This window comes from Lycorma delicatula, chromosome 6, assembly GCF_047948215.1.
Source record: "Lycorma delicatula isolate Av1 chromosome 6, ASM4794821v1, whole genome shotgun sequence".
NCBI lineage: Eukaryota > Metazoa > Arthropoda > Insecta > Hemiptera > Fulgoridae > Lycorma > Lycorma delicatula.
Genome location: NC_134460.1, coordinates 49,893,933 through 49,918,900, shown reverse-complemented (window position 1 = coordinate 49,918,900; position 24,968 = coordinate 49,893,933). Strand labels below are relative to the sequence as shown.

Sequence of the window (24,968 nt, the reverse complement as noted above, 5' to 3'; positions counted from 1 at the left end):
AAAGGCGTATCGGCGAGGTGATCATGTAAGTTATAAAATGACACCGCATTTACGTCTCTGAAACTAATAGTTAGGGAATTTTTAAAGCAGGATGCTATAAATTTCTGTTCTGATATCCGTATGATTCGGTGACATTTTAAAGACGTTACATTTCAAAAATCAAGGGAAAGGTCTATAGGAATAAAATTTAAAATAACCTATAAAAGAATTTGGTTTGGATATTTCCATCATTTCGATACATAAAAATGAATTTCTGAAAAATATTGGGTAGTCTGACTATGAAAAACAAATATAGATACGACATTTTATTCACGAACACCATATGAAGTTTTCTTTCTGTAAGATTCTATAACTGATTGCTGCTGTAGATATAATTAATTTTCGATGATGAAATAGCCATTCTTTCGAGTAGCAATTCCAAATCCAGGTTTCTGGAAAAATGATTCGGTTCTCAGTTTAAGGTTTACTGATCAACTAATGATGGGTTTATAAAGTTTCACTCCTAAACTTTCAGTACATATATAATATAATCTTTTATTTTGCTACAGCAATAAATGTACATACCTAATAAAACACATTCAGTAATATTCTAATCATATTTATGGTTTTTTTTAAACGATTATTATAACAAATAATTTTCAACAATGCATCAGTGAGATATACTCCGAATAAATTTGTTAAATTGCAACCGGTAGCATGAAGTGATGAAAAAAAGAAGAAAAACAGAAAGAATTTAATGATTTTCTAACAATTTAATGATGCTAAAAAATATGAGAAAAAATTTCATAATTTATAAAAAATTAAGCAATAAAATTTTGTGTAATACCTTCGGTGGTTTCGGAGCTTTAACAGAAAAAGAGAGAGGCACATAAAAGTTTTGTTAAAATCAAATGGATTACTTTCGAAAAAAAAATCTGCTTTTAAATTTTGTAAAATACGATAATATTTATCATGAAAAAATCTCACTATTATATAAAGAGACAACGTTGGTTGTTCCCGATGTGTGTAAAAACTGCTGAACCAATCACAACAAAATTTTAAGTGTAGCTTTCTTATGACCACAGAATGTTTACCACACGTCAAATCTCTCTGCTGTATAAGTCATAAAAAACGATATAAACCAGAACTTTTTTCTATGTTTAGTAGTGGTGAGATACACGATTCTTTTTCAGGAATCGATTCTTTAGATTTGATTCTCAGAAAGGATTCGTAAAAAAGATTCGTTCGTCCGATTCAACGATTCTTTCCTTGCTCCCACTACCAGTACTGTAAACTCTATTGCGCATGCTCTCTTTCTCTTCTTCACTCAAGTTTAGCGGTTCATCTCTCTTCATACTTCTGTTCGACTCAACTGATCCATACCAACTAAATGTCTTCGATTCTTCTCTTTTCAACTATTATTCGACTTCTCAAGAAAGATTTCTATGAATCGAATCAAATCGTAACTGAGAAAGATTTGGTTTCCTATCGCCTGTCCAATTCTTTATTTGCCGGCATCCGTGTCGCGAGTAGTAGCGTTTCGGCCTTACATCCGGAGATCCCGGGTTCGAATCCCCGTCAGGCATGGCATTTTCTACTACTCATTCATCTCATCCTCTGAAGCAATACGTAACGGTGGTCCCGGAGGTTAAACAAAAAAAAGAAAATTCTTTGTTTGGAACGTAAACAGAATCGGTTTCTCCCGGAAATCGATTTCGATTCTTTCGTTCAGTGTAAAGAATAGAATCGAAGGAAGACTTGTTTACGATTCTTCCCATTACTAATGTTTGGTACTGCTTACCTTCCTTAGTTTCACTTTTTTACCTCTTGTTGACGCGGTTCGGAACTAGTCCATTATCAAAAGTTATTGTACTACGGAGTACTAAACATTGATACTGTAGTGATCTTAGAAAAAAAGATAATAGGAATTATTATCTTATTGCTAATCAATTTTAAACTAGAACTTCTTTTACAAAATTTAATGTCATTGACTATATCGATTGTGATTGTCTAAATCGATCATATGTTAATATCGACTAAGAAAGCTATTAAGTGATATAATAAATTTATTATCATTGTCTATAAAAGATAAATTTGTAATATCGTCGTAATATACGTAAAAACAAATTTGTGTGATAATAAAATTAAAGGGAATGACGATTATTTAACATATCTAACAATCTTTTGATTATATGAGAAATGTAGAAGAATTTCGATATGGATATCGAATTATTCAGGAAATTATTATGTTTTTAATTAAATTTAATGTTACTGTATAATCTTTAGCTCACCGGGCTGATCTATTGGTTAACTCGTCGTCGAAAATCAATTGTTTAACAGCTGATTTTCGAAGTCGTAGTATCTGAAGTTCACATCCTAGAAAAAGTTAGTTGCTTTTATACGGATTTGAATAGTAAGCAGTGGACATCAGTGTACTTTGATGGTTGGGATTCAATTAACTACACTATCAGGAATGGTCGGCCCGAGTCTGTACAAGACTACCACCTAATTTACACGTCACACATATCATTCTCATCTCATTGGGCCATGGTGTTGGGTTGCTTTTTGTTTACTAGTTTTGCAGATTGCAACTTACATATTAGAAAAATAAAATAAAAACATATTGTCCAATCTGATGGAGATTCAAGAGACCTCATCCTCCCCCGAGTAGCCGTCGGTAGATTGTTTTATTCAGAACTAAGCAGTTTCATAATGGTAATCCATACATATCATTCATTTTAAATTCGGCTTTCGATTTCTCATGACTATTTTAATAATGATTTGTTCAGCAAAGTTACTGCTAGAAAGAAGAATTTCTATTCGTATTCTACTAGAAGAATATATGATCGCAGACAACTTGAATCTACGTCAGAGTGTTTTCAAAGTTTTTATAGTCCTTTTATTTTATTATTTTTTATGAAATCCCCCCTTATATTCCTGAGAAATTATTATTCATTCAAATTAATGTATTTATCCGGTATGTTGTGAATTACAAACTCTTAAGAGCAACATCCCCTACAAAATTACAAAAAAACTATTTTCCAATTTTTGATGTACCATGCGCTTATAGTGCAGGCGAAGCCTCAATAACTGATGCTGGTAACTTTATAATCTGCTTTAAACTGTTTAATTAATTATTATGGTAATAGCATATTACTGAATGTAGTTTCATTTTAATCGTATCTAGAGTCAGGTGCGCAAATTAAAGGTTACTCGAGTAAACTGGAAAAATAATTTTTTAGAAAAGAGGAAAATCTGTCTTCAATTTTAGAAAGTATATTATTAAATTTTTTTTTTCAAATTTTATCATATCTCAGTTTTTCGTTAAAGTCATTTGGTAAAATAATTTCTTAGAGAGTAAATAACAAATTTTTACCCAAATTATGTTTGTCCCACTACTCAAAATTAAAATATATATATATATGTGTGTGTGTGTGTGTGTGTGTGTGTGTGTGTGTGTATTTCGTACAATATTTTTTGCATAATTAATTCTTTTTACTTTTTGTACGAAGAAAAGGAAGTATTGTGGTCGCGAAAAATTTCAGTTTTCAGATTTCAATGGAAATATCCATTTTAACCATCCATCTTAATTTGCATCTCCCCCTTTGATTGCAATCGACGAACCAAAAGTGTTAAAAAAAGTCAAAATCCAAAAATATTTGGATTTTGGACTTCGTAATTGCAGTAATAAGCTCTCATTGAAAGCTTTTCAACGATTGTCATAAGTGGTACTTATTTTCATTGGTTCCAGAGTTATAGCCAAATAAAATTTTAATTAATGAAATATTTGGATCTTATAAGGGGCTCAAATCCAACTTCATTTCCTTTTTTAAATTTAAATATATTGATTTACTAATAATTATTAACCTCTGAATTTTACAATAAATAATAATTCAATAATAACAATAACAAAAAATATGAATAAAAATCAAAATGTATTAGTGAAATAAAATTTTATGTACTTTTAAAATTGTTTATATGTAATTTAATAGGCGTACAAGGAAGTCATGTGGTGTCCAAATCAATTTTTTTTTTTTTTTAATTAAAAATTCATCCTGATTGAGGTAATACAAAATTTTCAGAAAGAAAGATATAGAACATCTGTGAATATTTTGATATAAAACTTAAGTTAGAACTAAGAGAAATTCTTCATTATTCTGTTAAAATTATTTCAAGTACCTTACGTAATTCGTGAACAAAAAGACAAATATAAATAAATTAACATTATTATTTAATTTTATGTATTATATTTTATATGAAAAAAATGTATACACCCAGTTTAGTGTAGAGAAAAAAAGAATTTAATTTCTATTGAAATGTATAACTTCAATTCACATGATAACTTTATTCAATTAAACTGTTCTGAAATCTAATTTCCGTAAAATATCACCGGATATTATTTTTCTAACAAATTGTAACTGCCGACAAATTTTCCTCACATTATCGGTTTAAATGTTAAATACTGGAAGTGACAATCGAAAAGAGGGTCGAAGGAATGAGTTATCCTACTTACAGTAAAAGGAGATAATAGATTTCGTTCGTTCACCCACCAAATGAGCTAATAAATTTTTAATCGCAATTACATATGAAATTACAACTAATATTAACGTATATTTGTAATTTTATTCAGATTTCAATCGTTTTCTAAAAGATTTGGTATGTTAAATGTATTAATATCAACCAATAACTTAAATTTATGCTCTAAATGAATTAAGTAAAAGATTGCAGTAACATTTTTGTTTTTTTTAACGAATTAAGTCTAAATTATCTACCGTATGTTAATTTCAATGGTTTAATATTACGTAAATAAATACAGTATCTTAAAAGAGGCCTATATATCTATTATACATTATTGTAATTTATAATCCTCAGTTATTGTTAGAAATAAAATAATCTGTTTTATTTGAAAAGCAAACAAAAATATAACTGGAATTATATCAATCCTTGTTTATATAATTTAATAGTTACTTGGTTATTTTTTATTTATTAATAATTTTACTTTAGATAATAGATAAGTAACAAAGTACACTTAACATATTAATTGCACTATATATCATACTTATCCTTTAATACTTTTTTTATTGCTTAAAATCTTTACCTAAGTTATCTTGGTTAAGCCTAATATTATCATTTAATTACGGTTTAACTTAGAATTTTAAGTTCATATGAATATTTCCACATACACAGTCTTGAAAACGGAAGAAACTGTTCCTATAAAAGCCTAAATCTTTTGGTTAGATATTTTAATTTTTAAAGGAAAAGTATTTTTTGTAACATAGATTAGTCTACTGATTGAATTCGTCATCGCAAAGTCAGTTGATTTTCGAAGTCGAGAGTTCTAAGTTTTGAGTCCTTATGAAGGCCTTATAAGGATCGAGTCCTTATAAAGGAGTAGTTACTTTTATATGAATTTAAATACTAGATTGTGGATACCGATGTTCTTTGATGGTTGGGTTTCAGTTAACCACACGTATCAGGACTTGGGTTGACCTGAGTCTTTTTTCTTTTTTTTCCATTTTCCGTAGGAAGTGAGAAAATTTGCGAACCAAACGCTCAGCAGCCCGCACATACTGGGTGTGTGGACTTCACCGTCTATGCAGTGGGACCAACCCCCTCACGCAGGGTGGTGCTGGAATTGACGTAAAGACATAACACCAGCACCACCCGCGTCACAGGCACACTTCTTATTCACACCAATATTAGCATAACATATTCAGACACAATTTACACTCAATATTTACAATTAATAATATATGCAGCTCAGAATTAATAATATATCCAACTCAACTCTCTTGGTTGACCTGACTCTGTTCAAGGTTACATATTTACCAATACATTTACACTTACGTAGTTTTATGTCTGTAACTAACTCAGTCCTGGCAAGCCGATAGCGGTAATGGCATTTTCCTATACATACATAAACTCAGAACCGGGAGTAACTGAAAAACTGGTAAGAGAAAAACAAAACTCAATGAAAACTTGTTGACTACGTTTCCGTATTACTTAAATATTTCTCAATTTTCGAGAGGTAATAGATAGCGGTAGGTCCATTTCCTGTTTGTATTACTAAATTAATGGAACTGTTTTATCTCTTGCTGTAGTTTCTTGTAGATTGATCGTCCTTTAATCGGCACTCATTTCTTTTCCTAATCCTCTTTTCCATTTTCGGATGTTAGATGAAAATCTGAAATCGTTAAATCCATATTGAGAATGTTGGGAGCTGTATATCCGTTGAATTTTTGTTGGATTTGATGAAGCCAGTTACCTGAATTTTTTTCGTGTATGCTTTCTATTCGGTGGCTGTGCAATAAACTAACCAGGTTTATCACATCGGGTAGAGCTGGCTCTCTTCCCTTCTTTTCTTTTCTGTATTATTATAAGCAAGTCTGTAACTATTTTAAGTTAAAATAAAAAAAAAAGTATAAATATTACTTTTACATATTTTATTAAATATTTCATCCCCTTTTTTTAACGCTTTCAGCTACTAAATTTATTAGACAATATATATCAGTTTACAAAGATATATTCAATTATAGTAACGATTTGCGCAAGACATAAACAAGGATCAATGTTTTTAATAAAAATATGGAAGCTAACAAAAATAAATTTTTTTTTTATCTTCAGTCATCTGACTGGTTTGATGCAGCTCTCCAAGATTCCCTATCTAGTTCCAGTTATTTCAGTTCGGTATATTCCCTACATCCTACATCCCTAACAACTTGTTTTACATATTCCAAACGTTGCCTGCCTGCACAATTTTTCCCATCTACCTGTCCCTACAATATCAAAGCAATTATTCCAGGATGTCTTAAGATGTGGCGTATAAGTCTGTTTCTTTTAACTATATTTTTTCAAATGCTTCTTTCTTCATCAATTTGCCCCATCACCTGTTCATTTATCACTTTATCCACTTATTTGATTTTTAACATTCTTCTATAGTACACGTTTTAAAAGCTTCTAAATTTTCTTCTCAGGTACAACGATTGTCAAAGTTTCACTTCTATAAATAAGCTACGCTCCAAACATATACTTTCAAAAATATTTTCCTGAATTTTAAATTAATTTTTTATGTAAGAATATTATATTTCTGACTGAAAGGTCGTTTTGCCTGTGCTAATCGGAATTTTATATCGCTCCTGTTTCGTCCATCTTATTATACTCAAATAACAGAATTCTTCTACATCCATAACATTTTCTCCTCCTATTTTTATATTCAGTGGACCATCTACTTTATTTCTACTACATTTCATTACTTTCGTTTTGTTCTTGTTTATTTTCATGCATTAGTTTTTGTGTAAGACTTCATCCACGCCATTCATTGTTTCTTCTAATTCTAACCGAGAGTAAAAAAAAATGTTTACTCTCGGCTAGAATTACTTTATCATCAGCAAATCGTAGCTTCTTTCTCTTTTCATCTTGCACTGTTACTCCGGATCTAAATTGTTCTTTAACATCATTAACTGCTATGTAAAGATTAAAAAGTACCTATTATTTATTTAAAAGTATTGTTAATTTTATATAGGAAATTTCATTGAAATAATTAAAAATTATTCAGTAAAATGAAACAAAAAATTATACTGTAAAATATTTGCATTCATAGTGTTTAGCCTAAAATCTTCACGATAGCAAATTAAAAAAAACAAAAATTCTTTCTGTAGAAATCAATGTTGTAATTAATTTTTAACAACTATTATTTTATAATATTTCCATTATTTATATTATTGTTTATTTTCTCTTTATAAATAAATAAATAAGAATATGTTTAAAGTAAAATCACCCTTTTTGTAATAATAAATATAAACATTTTTATACAAAAGTATGTCGGTTGTTTTACAAAAATTTTGGCAAAGGTTAAATTGTTTAAAATATTATTATATAATTTAAAATTCATAAAGCGCTACAAATTTTACACAGAGATGAAATATGAATAATAAAAGCCAATAATAATATGGTATATGATACATTGCATTATTTTGATTTAAAATTATAAAAAAAAATAGTTAATTTAATTACCCTCAATAATTTCAAAGGTATTCTACATTAACTAAAAACAGCTGACAACACAGTTGTTGGGCTTTTCCGTCACGCGGTTTTGCTGCACACACACACACACACACACACACACACACACACACACACACACACACACACACACACACACACACACACACACACACACACACACACACACACACACACATATATATATATATATATATATATATATATATATATATATATATATACATACATACATACACACACACACACAAATAATATAAAATTTAACATAATAATATAATTTAACTTTATATAAAAATATTTATCATTTTATTTAAATATAATATTTTTTGTTTATTTCACTGAATGATTCTAACTAAACGCGCGCGCATACCGCATTTCATTCGCGCAGGTGTGGCGATACTTAAAATACAATTTCGCACTTTAAATATTATTAATTTATTTAATTTTTCCACTCACCTGTGACGTCACAACATAGCAGTAATTTAAAGCATTTTTTATTGATGGGTATGAGATTTCGTAAAAAGTTTATTTGCTTATATTGTTATTTTTTCAATCGTTAATAAATGTCCCTAACAAAAATATGATCTTAATTAGGCAAAATTACGAGATAGTGAGAATGACTTTGATGTACAGTCTCACCCACTTGACCTACTAAGTTGAAAATTTAATAGCATCAATGTCCCATTTATAGTATCTGTAATCTAAGTAATCTGATCGAATTTGGTAAAAATCGGTCCAGTAGTTCTTGAGGTATAATGTGATTTAGAGGCCGACCCCAAATATGCACTTGTAAATGATCATCCGGAAAATTTTCATCTAGTTTTTGGGTTCCTTAGGTGTCACAACGTCAAGATCCAGTGAACATCGCTTATTCCCAAATTATAGACCGATTACAATATTTTTGCTTCTAAAGCTAGCAGTCTAGCGCTATAGCACAGTTATCTCTGCTATAGCGCTAGACGGGAAAGTAAAAGAGAGTAGAAAACTAAACTTGTTTATTTTACTCGTAATTCAGTCTTTATTTCGTTAGTATAATATTTTTATTATCGTATTGTTAATTTTAAGTACTTAATTAGAAAGTTAATTTGGAACATGGAAGTTTTATACGGATCTTTTTAGCGTTTACTATTTTCTTGCTATCCTTAAATATTTTTAAAGTACGAGATTTTAATAAAAATTTTAATTAACTTAAAATTTACATTGAAGTATAAATATATACTGCGCAGTATTTCACATGCATATCTACTACTTCAGTATAATATCACTATAATATGTATCTACTTCAGTATAAATTAAGAAATGAATTGTACTTATTGTCCATAACTACATTTTACTAATCGTGCCAACTACATTTTCAGTATTTAGTATTATCCTTGTATTAAATATTTTGTTATTAATTATATGAATTTTTTATGAATTCATTATAATTAATATATTAGTATTAATATTAATATTTATTATATATATTAATAAAAATATTTATTTTTGGAATATTTCAAACAAATTGTTAGAAATGTTCGACGTAGGGGGTATACTGAAATGAAACGACTAGCACTACAGTAGATAGGGAATCTTGGAGAGCTGCATCAAACCAGTCAAATGACTGAAGACAAAAAAATATATATATATACTTCTATAGAATGAAAGTGCCTATCTTTCATTCATATGTTAAGTAGGAGATAATATTTTAACAGAATAATTCTATAAAATATTCAAGTGATTATTTTTACGAGGACAAGTTAAAAAGTAAAAGTGAAATTCATAAAATCAACATATTTATTTATAGGTACATAAATGACATATGCATTATTTTTTAACATAATTCCCTCTTACTTCTATGCACTTAGACCATCCAGGGTTGTTTGTTATGTTTATATTGTTTTTTTTATCCATTTATTCCATTATTTTATATTAAGACAGGCTTTTTTCGAGTTTATGAGAATACACAATAATGTCCTAAAATTTTCTTATATGTGTACTCTTTAACTACTGTTCAGGTTATTTTCACACACACACACACACACACATATATATATATATATATAATCCTAGGTGGGAAACAACGTCACTGTTTCTTAAGGAAGTTTTATGTAATTAAAATTTTAGGATTTTTTCTTCTCCCTGACAGCATAAAATTTTGTAAAATTCATAACCTCACCATTTTTTAAATAAAATTTTCGGTAATTCGATCTTTAAATAAATTTTTTTTTCTTCTATATCTAAGATATTTTTTTGGATATTTTATTATTTATTTTCTTCATAATGTTACCTGGCCTGAGGCTGGTCAGTTCTCCAATCTGTTTGATTGGCTGATAAATTGAGTTTCAAATAATAATAAAAACTACCTTTCCTAAAAATAAACGTAAAAAGAGTATTCTAAAAAAGGTTCTATTCTCGATCAGTCTTTTCATATTTTATACAATATATATGAATGCGTGGATGCTTATAAGGCGTTTATAAATTAATAATGCACACGTATTATAGAATATATTATCGATAGTAAACTTCTAAAGTTAATCAAAGTATTTTTTTTTCTTTATTTGAACTTTTCTTTAATAAAAGTTTTATATTTAATAAAATCCCATCCCTGAGACTATATTGCAAAGGGTTTATTTTTATTTTACCACAGGTAAGATTTTTATAAATTTATCAAAAAAAACTTTTTTTTTTTTAATTCTATTTTTTTCTGGGTTTCATAAGACTATTTTAAAAAATTGATTGATTTATTCACATAAAATATATACACAGGTCATCTTCATTAGAGATCCGTAAGGGTAATTAGCCGGTCTCCATGGCGCGAGTGGTAGCTTATTGGCCTTTCATCCGGAGGCCCTGGCATCGAATCCTGGTCAGGCATGGTATTTTTATACGTTAAAAAATTGCCATTTAATATTATTATTATCTGAAGCAATACCTATCGGTGGCCCAGAGACAAAAAAAAAGTTTATCAGTAAACGTATCGTTTTCCTATCAGCCGTTTATAACGTCTCATAATATAACTTATAAAACAATAATATTACTGTAGCATGAAATGAGAATAAGTATAAAGAGAAGATTATATACGTACTGAAAAGTTTGACTTGTTGCACAATAAAGAATATTTGCTTTTGAAATAGCTTAGCTTTCCTATTTTAAATAAGATTTTATTCTTGTTCACTTTTTTCATAATTTATAAAATAGATTGCGTATAAAATGTGAATATTAATACTTCGTATTTTTGTCTTTTTTTTTTTTTTAGGTAATATCTTCATGAACTATGTTAATTAAATTAAAATTATTTCATCCTAGTTATATTAAATTTTAGTTAAATAAGTGGATTTATTTTATCAGAATTTTAAGTGATGATGTGTAATTCAATAAAAATTAGGTGCGTTTAATACAGGAATCAAGATAATCATTTAAAGGTAGTTTGTTGATTACCGTTTAAAAAAACATTTCAAGGTCGTTAAATTTCTAGTCAAATCTGTTACGTGACATACAATTTTTTTTTTAATTGAAAATTTCATTTGTATAACGTTGAACTAAAAGGGACACATTTAATGATTGCCTCGTGACGTTGATAAAATTTTTTTATAATATATAAGAATGGATTTTTTAAAGATTTTGTGGGTTTTTGTTGTTTGGAAGGGGACTATACAAGAGCTTAAGATATCTGGTGTACCCAACGTGGCTGAAGTACAGTGTGAAAATTCATTTAAGGTGAGTGAAGATTTATACATATTTTTTTTTTTAACAACAGTAATTTAAGTTATTTATTTGTATTATTGTTTTTAGCTTCTGTATGTTTTACTAACATTTATTAATTATCTTTAAAGGCTTTTTGTTAAATGTTTTAATTATTTTTATTAACCATATAAAATATTTTGAAGTTTTTATTTTGTATTTTATTATAATTATTTTTCTATGAATTATTGCGCAGTTTACAATCTTTTTTTTTTTATATTTAAGCGATTCCAAATAAATTAAGTGAAATGAAACGTATTATCATACTATTTACACAATATTTTAAATCAGTTTTCTTATTAATCTTTTCTTTTTTTTTTTAATATACGAATTGAACTTTTTATCTGTTATATTTCGTTTATTCCACATAATGATGGATATATATATATGCATAATCTATTACTACTCACAATCTCACAATACGTTTAGATTGCTCTTGTAGGGGTTAAAAAATTTGATAAAAATCAGTAGTTTTTATTTACATTTCATTAATGTAAAAATATTAAAAACTACAATATTATTATCATCATCTAAGTAAATTTACGAAGTAAAAATAGAAAAATCAATAATTTTATTGTTGTTTTTATAAATAATGTACACTTTAAGCTGATTTATTATAATAGAAGTTAAAAGAATACAATCAATTTCAATGAGTAAGCTTTTATTTTAAAGCTTACAGTGCGAAAAAAAAATTGTCTAGTGGTGAAAAGTAGTAGAAATTAAAAATTATTACGAGATTAAATTAATGACAGACAAATAAAAATAATAATAACAGTAGTATTTCAAGTTTTACTGGGTTCTTTTCATTTTTTATTGCGAATTTTTTATGTAAATGATTCTTATGGTTATGTTAATTATTTACTTTTTTGTTAATAATTACTTAATGTTTTTTATTCTATTTTCGTTTTTGAAAATCGCCAGTAGTGACGTTGAGTGTGACAGTAAAAAATAAAATGTTTTAATTTTCATTATCTGTTAGCATTTACAATCGGTACTTCGGTATTAGGGAGCGGTACAATTAGAACTAGGGAACCATAAGCAAATTAGAGTCATGATCCACGACGATACCTCTCATTAAACTATACAAAGATTCAACCCCTCATGTATACGAAAAGCACGTGTATAGATTGTCCAAGTAATTTCAATAATTAACATAGCATACAAATAAATTACAGGTAGAAAAGAATAAAAATAAAAAAAAAGCTGACAACACAGTTGTAGAACTTTCTCACCATGTGGCTAAAGCCGCTTTCCGGGAAAGTCGTGCAACTTTGGGTTGTTTCTGATGCACAGCTTATACACACAACTTAATTTATAATATTTATCGTTTTATATAAATATAATATATTTCGTTTATTTAATTCAATGATTCTAACTAAAGCGCGCGCGCATACTGTACGTCTGTTCTACATTAGCACTCCTGTGTTGACAAGGGGTACTATTGACGCAGTATTCCCACTTAGCCACTAGTTTAGAGTTTCTGGGGTGGGAATGGGATTTTATAAAAATTTTTTTCTGGATATATTTTGACTTTTTTTTATTGTTAACAGATATGTTTAAGAAAAATATGACCTTAATTAGGTTAAACCCCAAGATACTGAAGGTGACCTTGCCCTACAGCCTCACCCCCTTGACCTATTAAGTTGAAAATTTAATGGTATTAATGTCTTGTATGAAAAAGTAATCTTTCCAAGTTTGGTCAAAATCGGTCCCGTAGTTATGAACATGTAAGATGATTTAGAGGGCACACATGTACATATGAACATCCGGAAAATTTCCATCCGGTTTTTGGGTTCCTTAGGTGTCAAAACGTCAAGATCCGGTAAAAACCGTGTATGCCGAAATTGGATTACAAAAGGTTCCCTTCTACTACTACAGCTCTTCTATAGCACTCACTACAAGGGAAAATAACAATGACATCAGTACCAATATATGAAAACAACAAATATAGATATATAAAACAAATATTCGTCAGTAAATAGAAACAGCTATTGTTCGTAGACTATCAAAGAGACGTTCACCACACAGTGACAGAATTATCCTCTGTTCCCACTCCTTCATCGGATCACTCTTCTGGTTTCATCTCCCAGGTCCAGCACATGAAAAGGTTTCAGTTATCTGCCATCATTAAAATACAAATAAATTTCAAAGTTACTATAATAAATTTCTACTGATTGTAAGGATAAATTTAGTCGGAATTTTTAATCCACAATATTTTTTATTACCCAGTTTTTAATATAATTAATATGAATAAATTAATGTTTCTTTTTACAAATATAACACGATATAAAATATTTTTTATTACTTGATTCTATTATAACCACTTTAGCCATACAACTGCATACTTTAACTGATGATAATGAGTTAAATAAAACGATAAGTAAAAATATATTAGACCTTCCCGAAGAATGAAACTCATTACTAGATAATTAATTATTATACCAAATGTCTAGCTAGTACCATTTAAAATATAGAATCTACATTTATTTTTTATTCATTTTAGGCGTACATTAATCTTTGTCAGAATGTAAAACTAAATGACAACTTCTAAGTTACAATGGTGATTAAAATAATTTTAAGATAATATGAATGGTAATCTAAATACAAAATTATTATTTTTAATGAGTTTTCGATTTAAAGTTACAACTATTTTGAGGTTTATTAACACACCATTTGCAGCATCCAATAATTTTTTTCTAAACGACGCACGCACACGCTTGCGAGCACACATATCTAAAAAAACGTTTGAAAAATTAAAAATAAAATCATTCTCTTTTTGTATTATTTACTTAACTTTTTTTTTAATTTTTAGTAATACTTTTTTTTATACAAAGTAAAGAAAGATTAATGTTGAAGATGTTCAGGTGTTCCTGCAATATCTTATTTTGTAAATACGTATACCATAATTATTAAAGTACACTAAGATTTGTGTACAATTATTTCCTCTTAATTCTTTTCATGAGAGCTTTAGCAGTGTTCATATTATTATAACATAAGCGCTATTTTTTCTATTTATTTTATTTTTAATAAAAATTATCACCTTCAATAATTATCTCTTAAACCTGTTTTGCCCATCGTTGCCTCGGTCTTCTAGTCTTGAGTAGGTTTATAAATAATTAAGAACATGAAAGGTCAACCGTTAACTATATCTAAATAATTTATTTCTGCGTATTCTGGTGGAACCTTACTGTTATTACATGAGCTGATTGCTTATTTCTATCTGCACCTATGACATTTTTTTACTCTCTTAATCTTCTAAAAATCTTGTCTTAATCTTCCTATTTGTGTATTTTTTTACCGATTTTTCAAATAAAAGTACGGCATTACTTTCGGTCGCACGGTAGAATTGGGGATGAAATTGAATTTTCTTTACGTTTTCAGGTGTGAGGAATATGAAAACTATTCACTTAAAATGTAATTAATTTCCTTTTATATATATAGGCCTATGTATAAAATTTGTGGCTCGAAAATCTTCAAAACTACTAGATCAATTCATTGAAATTTATACATTTTGTAATAGTGTGTCTGAAGTTGTGCATGTAAAAATTGTATGAAGATTAATCGTGTTATTCTTGGTTACGTTCAATTGTTCCAAAAAAAATTATGCCTCACAAATAACTAAAACTGCTTGATAAATTTCATTGAAATTTTGATGTGCTATAGTAGTTTATATAAAGATATGAATGTGAAAATTTGAGAAGATTGGTCGTGTCGTTCTTCAATCATGCTCAACTTGAGGTCAGCAACAGATTTAAGGTCACATCTAAGGTCAGCAAGTCAATATAACCTCAAATTGAGGTTATATTGATTTTTGTTCACACTTATTTGTTTTCTTTGTCCTCTTACTTAAATATAAACATCTCTTGTCATCCTCTTTCTTCTTATTTGTTAATGAACAAGAGGTCTTAGTCATTGTTTGCATTTGACACTTTCCTTTAAAATATTGAAGAAGTAACGTTACATATGTAACATATACTACCTACGCTAGACTGCATATTTAATAGTGTGAACTTAACTAAAAGTATGAAATTATTGTAACCTAATGTAGTGATTAAAATGTAAATTTAGAGTAAATAAAAGAAGTGCTTAACAATACTTGGTTATCCGGCAATTACTTAATGTATACAGTTTACACAATCAACGAATTACTCCGGGGCTGGAATTGTATTATTTTATATTTATGTATTTTACATACTCGCTTATGCACTGAATTACAATCGTGAGCGAGTTTAACTTGATGATTTTTTATACGATCTACTCGTTATTTTTAATTATTTCATCAAATTACGGTTATAATAATTTTAATTTTCTTATAAATAGAAAATATATTTTAGTATTAGATTTTTAAAAAAAATTCTACCTCTTTTATTTTTCTCATTTGTACGTTTTGTATATTTTTTGCGAAAAATAAATATACCAGAAATATTATAAAAATAAAATAAAATAAAATCTGTCATCTCGCGTAGAAATTTTCAAATTTTTTTTTTTAGTGTTTAAGATTCACTACCGTAATGAAGAGTAGATAATTTTCTAAGACTGATAAAGATAATAATTTCAATTTTTCCAGTGAATATCCAACGATCGTGACTCTTTTATGTAGTTTCCAGTTAAATAAAAGATTATTATATTCAATCAGGTGTTTGTAACAAATGATATGTTTTATATACTACGAAAGTGAGAAAATTAAAAAAAAAAAAAACATTTTTTTGGATAATGTTAGTTATTCTTATCTCATGAAGCAGTATATTTAAGAGTAAAATTACACTGCTAGAATACAGTTCATCAAATTATAATTAGTTGTATTTATTATTGAAATGGAGTATTTATTATTTTTAACTAACAAATGGAGTAATGTAGTACTAAAAATTAATATACTAATGATGTTACTTAAAAATAAAAATATTTATTTATAAGCATAACGAAATGATGTATTCAGTTTTAAATAAATAAATAAACTTAGTTACTTATAAACAAAACCACGCTTTCTCGTTTTTGTTCTTGATTCGTTTTTAAATATTGAAAAAATAAAGTGTCTTGTTTAACGAGAAATATACGTGGAGTGTCTAAACACAAGTATTATCTGGATAAGTAAATTTTATGAAAATACAAGTAACGTTTAACTTTGTTTAATACATATTATATGAAGCGTAGTTAACCATGAAATATAATTATATATATAGTACAATATTTGCATTATGTTGTCGTTTTTATTACATAACTTATTTAATTTTTTATTTATATATTTTTTTTTAAACAGATTTTATATTTAGATTATACTATCATATTTACCTCTTTTCTTTGTTTTCCTAAGTCATAAGAAATTAAATAATAAATTAGTTAAGCAAGGTATCCCTCTATATTAATTTTCCGGTTGGTTGAAATATTAGTATTGATTTGAATGAACAGACAATAAAATGCATGACTCATTCATGCCGTATATATATACACACAGACACAAAACTCAATTTGTTTTTATAATTAACTATCAGCAATCAAGATTATGAAAGTGTATATCTTTCACACACGCGCATGCGCGTTCACATGTATTTGTTTTCCTTTTATCTATAAATTTAGCAATGAATCCACATGCTACATAAGGTAATGCTGGGTTATATAATGATATAAGTTGTCAGAAAAACATGACATCTATTCCCGATTCGATAATTTTTTGAGATAAGACTTTTACCAACCTGATTTCTTATACAATTCCCAGGACGGCTCAATAACTATGTCAGCAAAAAGAACAATGATCATACTACAAAAGTAAGATAATACTAATTTACCTTCGTCTACTAAATTATTATATTCACATATATATATATATATATATATATATATATATATATATAGAGAGAGAGAGAGAGAGAGAGAGAGTTTGAGTTATTTTACGTATTAAATAGCAATATAATAGTTAAACTATAAATTATGTGATTAATTAACTGAAAATCTTTTTTTAATTTTCAAACTAGTCAATAAAATTTTACAATAAATAATGTACACAGATTAGGGAAAAACTGACAACACAGTTGTAGGACATTTCCGTCATGCGGCTTTTTTTTTATGCACGGCTTATAAATACAACTTAATTAAAAATATTTATAATTTTATTTCAATACAATATTTTTTGTTTATTTAATTCAATAATTCTAACTAAAGCGCGCGCTCGTGTATATACACGAGCATTTATATAATTGAGAAAGAGATTGAGAGAGAGGCCTAGTTATAAAATTTTTTGGCTCAAAAATCTTCATCACTACTTGATCAATTTCTTTGAAATTTAGATAGTTTTTAGTTATGAAGTGTAAATTTAATGAAGATTGATTAAATTTTTCTTGAGTTACGCTCAATTTATGGTTCAAAACAGAAACATTATCTCAATTTGATGTTGACTATGTAGTGGTATATTTTTTATAAGCGTTTATGAAGTGAGTCACGAAGGTAAGCGAATTGAAATTTTATGCTTCTGTCTTGAGTCTGTTGGTTAATTGAATGTATGTAGTGCGTTTCTGTCTGCGAAATAGTAAAAGCGTCGGAAACGAAAATTCGGTCTTCTTGCGGAGAACTGCAGAAGTATTTTATTATTATTATTATTATTATTGGTATTTTATATTTACTTTTGCATACAATGCTTGTTGTAATGTAGGTTTTGAGTCATTAGATGACAAATATTTGCTGAAAAACAGGTAAAAATTTGTTTTCCAAATTCGAATAAAATTTATTTAAATTAATTAATTACATTTTGTTTGATGAAATTTATTCAAAAATATACAAAGATCAAATCAAATATGATTTTAGTTCCTGAGATATTTTTTTTATGTTGGTTTCATTTTTCATTAAATTTCTATTTTTCTTTATAAACGAAATATTACTAGAGATTTAAATGACAATAATTCAGACGGAGAACAGTTAATTGATACAAGCTCATAAATTATTATGAACAAGTTGCCCTGAACAAGCTATAAATGTTATCCCTTCTTATTGCCTATTTCCCTTTTACAAGTGTTATCAATGACAAACTAGCGTATAAGAATACGATCTAATTCTGAGACTTATTTCATTTGAGATATTTAAAACTATATAACTTAATAACAATATTTTCGAGGTTAACAACTGGTATTTATTATCATTACTATGATGTGGTTTTCTGTTTGGGGGCAGGTTCCTTACACCATTGTATTTTCCAGTATTGTTCTTGGTCTCCATACACTGCTTTTTGATTTTACACCCTTTATTCTTCACTTCGTGTTTCAATCTTTTCCTTTATTTCCTTTTGTCCCCTTCAATTAATATAAGAGCTGTTATTATTAATAACCATCCTTCCTTTCTCAGAACGTGTTTAGTTCAACTTCCACTCCTTCTCTAAACTTTGTTTATTGTGTATATATTCTCAGCAATTCTACTATAATTTTTGACTCTGTTCATCTATTTTATTTCTTCGTCTTTTTCTATACCGTATCTCAAAAATTTCAGTTTTGTCCTTTCACTTTCCTAATATTCATGCTTTTTACATATATACGATATAGTATACCACCATTTGATTAAAATTTTTCTCAGTTTTAAATCCAAACCACAGCATACTATTCATAATTGTTTCTACTTGTTGAAAGCTTATTTTGCCATGCCTATTCGTATTGATCAGTTCTAATATCATCCTTCCAATTTTTTCATTACACTGTTATACAGATATTTTTACTATTTAACTTTTTAAATTGTTTCTCACTTTTCTCAGTTAACAGGTCTCCTCTATTGTTAATTCTCTGTTTTCCTGGTATTTATTGTATACTGTTTCTTTCCTTCTTCTAACACTATTATTCTTTGTAATGCTTCAATATATCCGATTAATTTCATCTTATCACGTAAAAACTTGATACAGTTTCTCTGTTTACCCTCTGTGTTTATTTATTCTTCTTTTTAAACAAGACAACAGTCTTGTTTAAGTTCTTTATCTTGCTGTAAAAAATATGACATAATTCCATAAACTTTGATGTCTCGTGTACTTATTTAATTTCTCCAGTCTACTTTCAAGAATTTTTATCAATTTCTATCGTTTGACTTTATCAGGTGTTTTTTTTTAATTTATAAGAAAAATTCTTCACCTGTTTCATATTTTTTTTCATTCATCCTTTATGATAATAAGCAATTAAATTACCATTAATTTAACCAAAAAAACTATGGTATTTTTAAAAAAATAAGTTTGTAAAACGCGCCAAGGATTATTTCTTTATTAATTTCATTGATCACAGGTGTTTCATTATTAGAGATGACTGCTTGGCAACATTAATACAAAAGAAATCTCAATGGTTTTTTGCAACTACTGCAAAAAAGTTTCCAAAATTAAGGCAGCTTATAAAAAAATCAACTTTTACATGTAGTTGTCGGGATGTGGAACATAAATTGCTGTGTTTGTTATAAAAGGCCTTATAGAGGCTCACTTCCTGAATAGACTTTTAAAGAAAGTTAATTTCGCTGAATGCATATTACTTGAACTATTTCTTTTTTATTCTTCTTTTGTAATAAAGTAATAACAGCAAACATTTTTTACAAAAAAACTTTTTTTAATTTATCCAGTAATATTATTATTTGCATGCTAATTATTCGAAGAATTTTATTAAAAATTATTTATAAAAAAAAAATTAAGTTTTCAACAGCTGTTTTATATTTTTTAAATATAATTTTTTGAAAGCATTGTCTAAGTAATTTTATTTCTTAAATGTTTGCGTTTTAGAAATAAAATTACTAACTTTCATAATTAACATTATGAAATATTTACGATTTAAATACCTGTACCAATAACTCCTTTATTTTTTTTATATAATTGTATTTATTGAAGAATGTGTATTTATTATAGTTTAAGTAAAGTGGTGTTTGTGGGTTGTTTTAACAACAATGTTTAAAAATAGATTTATGGAACATATTTATCAGAGATTACACAATTTCATTTAACTTATACGGTAAATATTCTGCATACCTGCATTTGTATGAAAACATTGTTAATTTTTTTAGTTATTTTATAAAATAGTTTTTACATGACTAATAATAAAAAAATGTTTTTATCTTATATTTAATTAATTAATCTAAGAGAATAAATATTTTGTACAACCTCACTGTTGTCTGTTGCGGTTTAAATTTTATAATTATATGCATTTTTAATCATATCCACACATTTCTGGGTTTTAAATTTCCAGTAAAAATAAAATTCAGTAAAGTTAATAAATTTTATTATAATTATTATTAAACCTCGTAAAAACGTTATATATTACTATAATAAAATGTTTTAATTTAAGGGAATTTATGATTTTTAGACATAATATTCATTAATGTTTTATGATTTACAAAAATAATTTAAGCTTTTGTACTTACATACAAAAATTACTACCCCCTTTTTTTTGGGGGGTTCCTGGGACATGAAACTTCGAGAAATGGACAAAACCCATACCCCATTTTTTGATTACCATACTTTACTTGCAACACAGCTCTAGAATTGGTGATGCATGGAAAGTAGAAAAGTGGAGCATGTTAGTGTAAAATTTCTTTATTGTTTACAACTCTCTTATTTTTTCCAGTGAATATAAAATCTTAGGTAAAAATCTATAATGAACAACAATCGATCGTTATATAGCCCACTATTATAACATATTATTATTATTACTACTATTATTATTATTCGTACTGTAGTACGAATTATTTTGTTTTGTTTGCTTTTGTAAAGAAAAGCATTTTTAAAAGTTTTTTTTTTATATTTTTATATCCAGAAAAATTGTTTTTCTTTAATAAATATATTTTTAAATTTAAATAGAAGTATCTGATTATTAATTTCGTTGTTATTTATAAATAAATTTATTAATTAATCCTTACAAGAAGTCTGTCATACAATTTCGAATATATTCAGAAAAGAATCTTCAATAGGGACTAGAGAGACACGCATCACAGCAGGTGCTTTCATAATTAATGAGACAAAAATAGCTATGAAGACTTATATATAGTCCTATTGTTCTATTCTTTTCTGATGGCAGTAAACGTTTTTTACGCATAGTATACATATTTAGTACATTTTTCCACTTTTTTTTTACAGATAGACCGAAGTTTATTAAGAACGAATGACATTGTATTCTCTTTAACAATCGTAACGATTGTTGGAAATGAATTGATGGAAAGGGTTACAAACATTTTTATTCTTTACTTGTTACATGTTATCTGTCCGCCCGTGAAAGCATACCCACGTAAATGCATACACATTAAACATGATGCATTTCATTGATGACAGTTAATATTCATCGTGTAATTAGTTATTTACGAATGCAAGTTTTAATATTGTGTTAATACAGTATAAAATTAAATCGCTCCTGGGTCTTCTTTAAAAATATTTTAAGCACTCCTGACGAAGGTCTTTTAAACATTCCTTCTTTAAAATAAAATTTAAAGCTTTTAATTTAATAAGAGTTACAAAAAAGGAAGAATTTAGCAGGGATGCCAACCTTCATTTAAAAATTAAATAACTCAATTAAAGAACTTCATTTAAATAACCTTGCGTCTTAACAGGTAGTACCTATTTACCATGTTTGAAAAAATTGCTAAACGGGATTCACCCCATTATAAGACTGTATAATACAGACCTACGTAATTACGTACGTAAATATGCACAAACATCCGTCTGACAAAAATAGATTTTTTGGACTTTGTGGATTTGAGCAAACATTTCTTTTTTTTGCTGATTATTTACAATTTATATAAATTTATTTATTTATTTTTTAAATGTGTCCTTAAAGCAAAAAAACTTAACGATCAGTATTTTAGATGTTTTTTTTTTACCGATCTATATACATTCCCATTATATCTATGGATGTTTTAGCAAGGAATGCAAATAATCTTACATTTGGGAAATACATCTTCACAGGACCAACTTCATTTTATACAACACTAAACCTTGTTCATATTAGGTATATTCTTGATAATTTCAATTTATTTAAGAAAACCTATCAGATTAATTTTGCTAAATTAGGTTTATAAGATAAAAATTTTAAATACGTGTTTAACTGGGGTTTGATTGTATACTAGATGGCTTCAGTTTATATTCCGTCTATTCAGTTTCAAACAAGCAAGAAATGTAGCATATTTAAAAAGGTAAAATCATTGTCGTTTCGAAGATTTGTTTACATGTTCTTCTTGGCTGACCAGTAAGATTTTATTTCAAATTCTCTGTAATGAATTATTCTTTTTGGTAATCTAGTATCCTTCATTTCTTCAACATGTCCAAAACCATATTCTCGGGATACAATCATCCATCTCTACTTGCTTGTGTGAAGTAAAGGAAGTATTGTGATCGCGAAAAATGTTGGTTTTCAGATTTCATCGGAAATGTCCATTTTCACTAGTTTCAGCGTGATGTATGTATGTATATATTTCGCATAACTCAAAAACGATTATGCGTAGGATATTGAGATTTTGGGTCTAGGATTGTGTAACATCTAGTTTTCCACCTCCCTATTTGATTGCAATCGACTGGACCAAAAAAGCCCACAATTCAAAAAAATTGGATTTTAGACATTTTCTTGGATGTTGAAATTTTGTAACATCTAGTTGTGCAACTCGCTTTTTTACTACAATCGACTTGGACCAAAAACCCCAAAATCATAATTTTTTGGATTTTTTACTTCTTCTTAACTGCAGTAATATGCCCTCATTGAGAGATATTCAACGACATATCATAAGCAGTACTTATATTCACTGGTTCCAGAGTTATAGCCAAATAAAATTTTGATTAATGAAATATTTGGATCTTACAAGGATAAGGCACGTCGGTTCGAATTCGACTTTATCTCCTTTTTTATTTAACTTTTTTTAAAAAATATATTGGTTTATTAATAATTATTAACTTCTGATTGTAAAAAAAGTTTTACGACAAATAATAATTCAATAATAACAATTTAAAAAAATATCAAAAGTTATTAATTAAATAAAATTTTATGTTCTTTTCTTTTTAAATAATGTGTATATGTAATTTAATAGGCGTAAAAGGAAGTCATGTGTTATCCGCATCAGATTTTTTCTGTTATCCCAATTTCTCGCTTTTCTTCTCTCATCCTTATTTCGTTCTGTATTCTTCGTAATCTACAAAGCTGTGCGCATAACACCTGTAGAGTTCTGGGATAATCTGTTTCTAGTGTGACACAGTTTAAGTTAATCAGCTGCCTCCACCATTTTTTCTCCGTTTGCAAGTACATGTTTTCTTGAATTTTTTACAATCTCGAAATTTTTCTAAAATTTCCTATGTTTTCTCTAGAGTCAGTAATACTACGTCATCTCTATAATCTAAATAAGTAATGAGTTCTCCATTTAATTGAATAATATCTGCATAGTAAAATCACCAAATGTCTACAGTCGATAACTTTTCAGTAAGTAAATTGAATAAGGAAATATTCATTCTTTGCTGATGTTAAAAATCTCTTTTCCAATCCTCATTCTGAAGATAAAAACTAAATTTAAATACTCCTTCTGAGTATAAACACATCCACTATACTGTGTATCTTATCCCGAACATGAAGATTTAGTTGTAGATATGCATTCTTTTCGTAATCTAGTATTTTCTAACTTAAGAAATTATAAAATAATAATAATACTATTATTAACATACTGAAAGCCAGTTATTATTGAATTTATACCACAGAATTTCATGATTTAGAAGAAAATTTACGAAAAAAGTTTTCATTTTTTCAGTGTATATACTTTCGTTTTTTTTTTTTTATTAAGAGAGACGACATTAAGGTTAATTTTTTTACACTTTCATTTGTTTTTATAAGTTATGACACGTATTTTTTACACGGTTATGTTTTAAAAAGATATATTACTAGGATGAATGTGTTTTACAATAAAAAGTTTTAATACGCTCTTTAGAATTAAAAAAAAGATGCTATTGTGCTGATGGTTAAAAACAAACGATTCAGTACAGTGTAATAACAAGCTGTTAAAAGAGATAACCATTGCAAAAATATGCTAGTGAAGCTTACATTTTGTTTGTCTTTCATTTATATATGTAAAACATATTTTTATAACACTTATCTGAAATCAATTTCTGTATCTTTTTTTTACGGTTGGATTGCTATCATTACTTAAGCAAATTTTCTGCTTACATGACTTTTTTTAATGATTAATTATGAAATATGTATTTAACAAACAAAGTTTTTTTTTCTATTTGATTAAAATTTAAGCCGTGTTATATTTTACCTTCCTCTCGCATTGTATGT

The 24,968-nt window shown here is 27.5% G+C and overlaps 1 protein-coding gene across 2 annotated transcripts in view; it reads left to right on the top strand.

Moving 5' to 3' along the window:
• Mp (collagen XV/XVIII-type protein multiplexin) overlaps positions 1–24,968 on the top strand; it is a 1,718,393-nt gene that overhangs the window by 1,027,332 nt on the left and 666,093 nt on the right. For both annotated transcript variants that reach the window (XM_075369827.1, XM_075369826.1), the window contains exon 5: positions 11,632–11,703. In XM_075369827.1, coding sequence (XP_075225942.1) covers positions 11,632–11,703 — 72 coding nt within the window. The remainder of the gene's footprint in view (positions 1–11,631; positions 11,704–24,968) is intronic.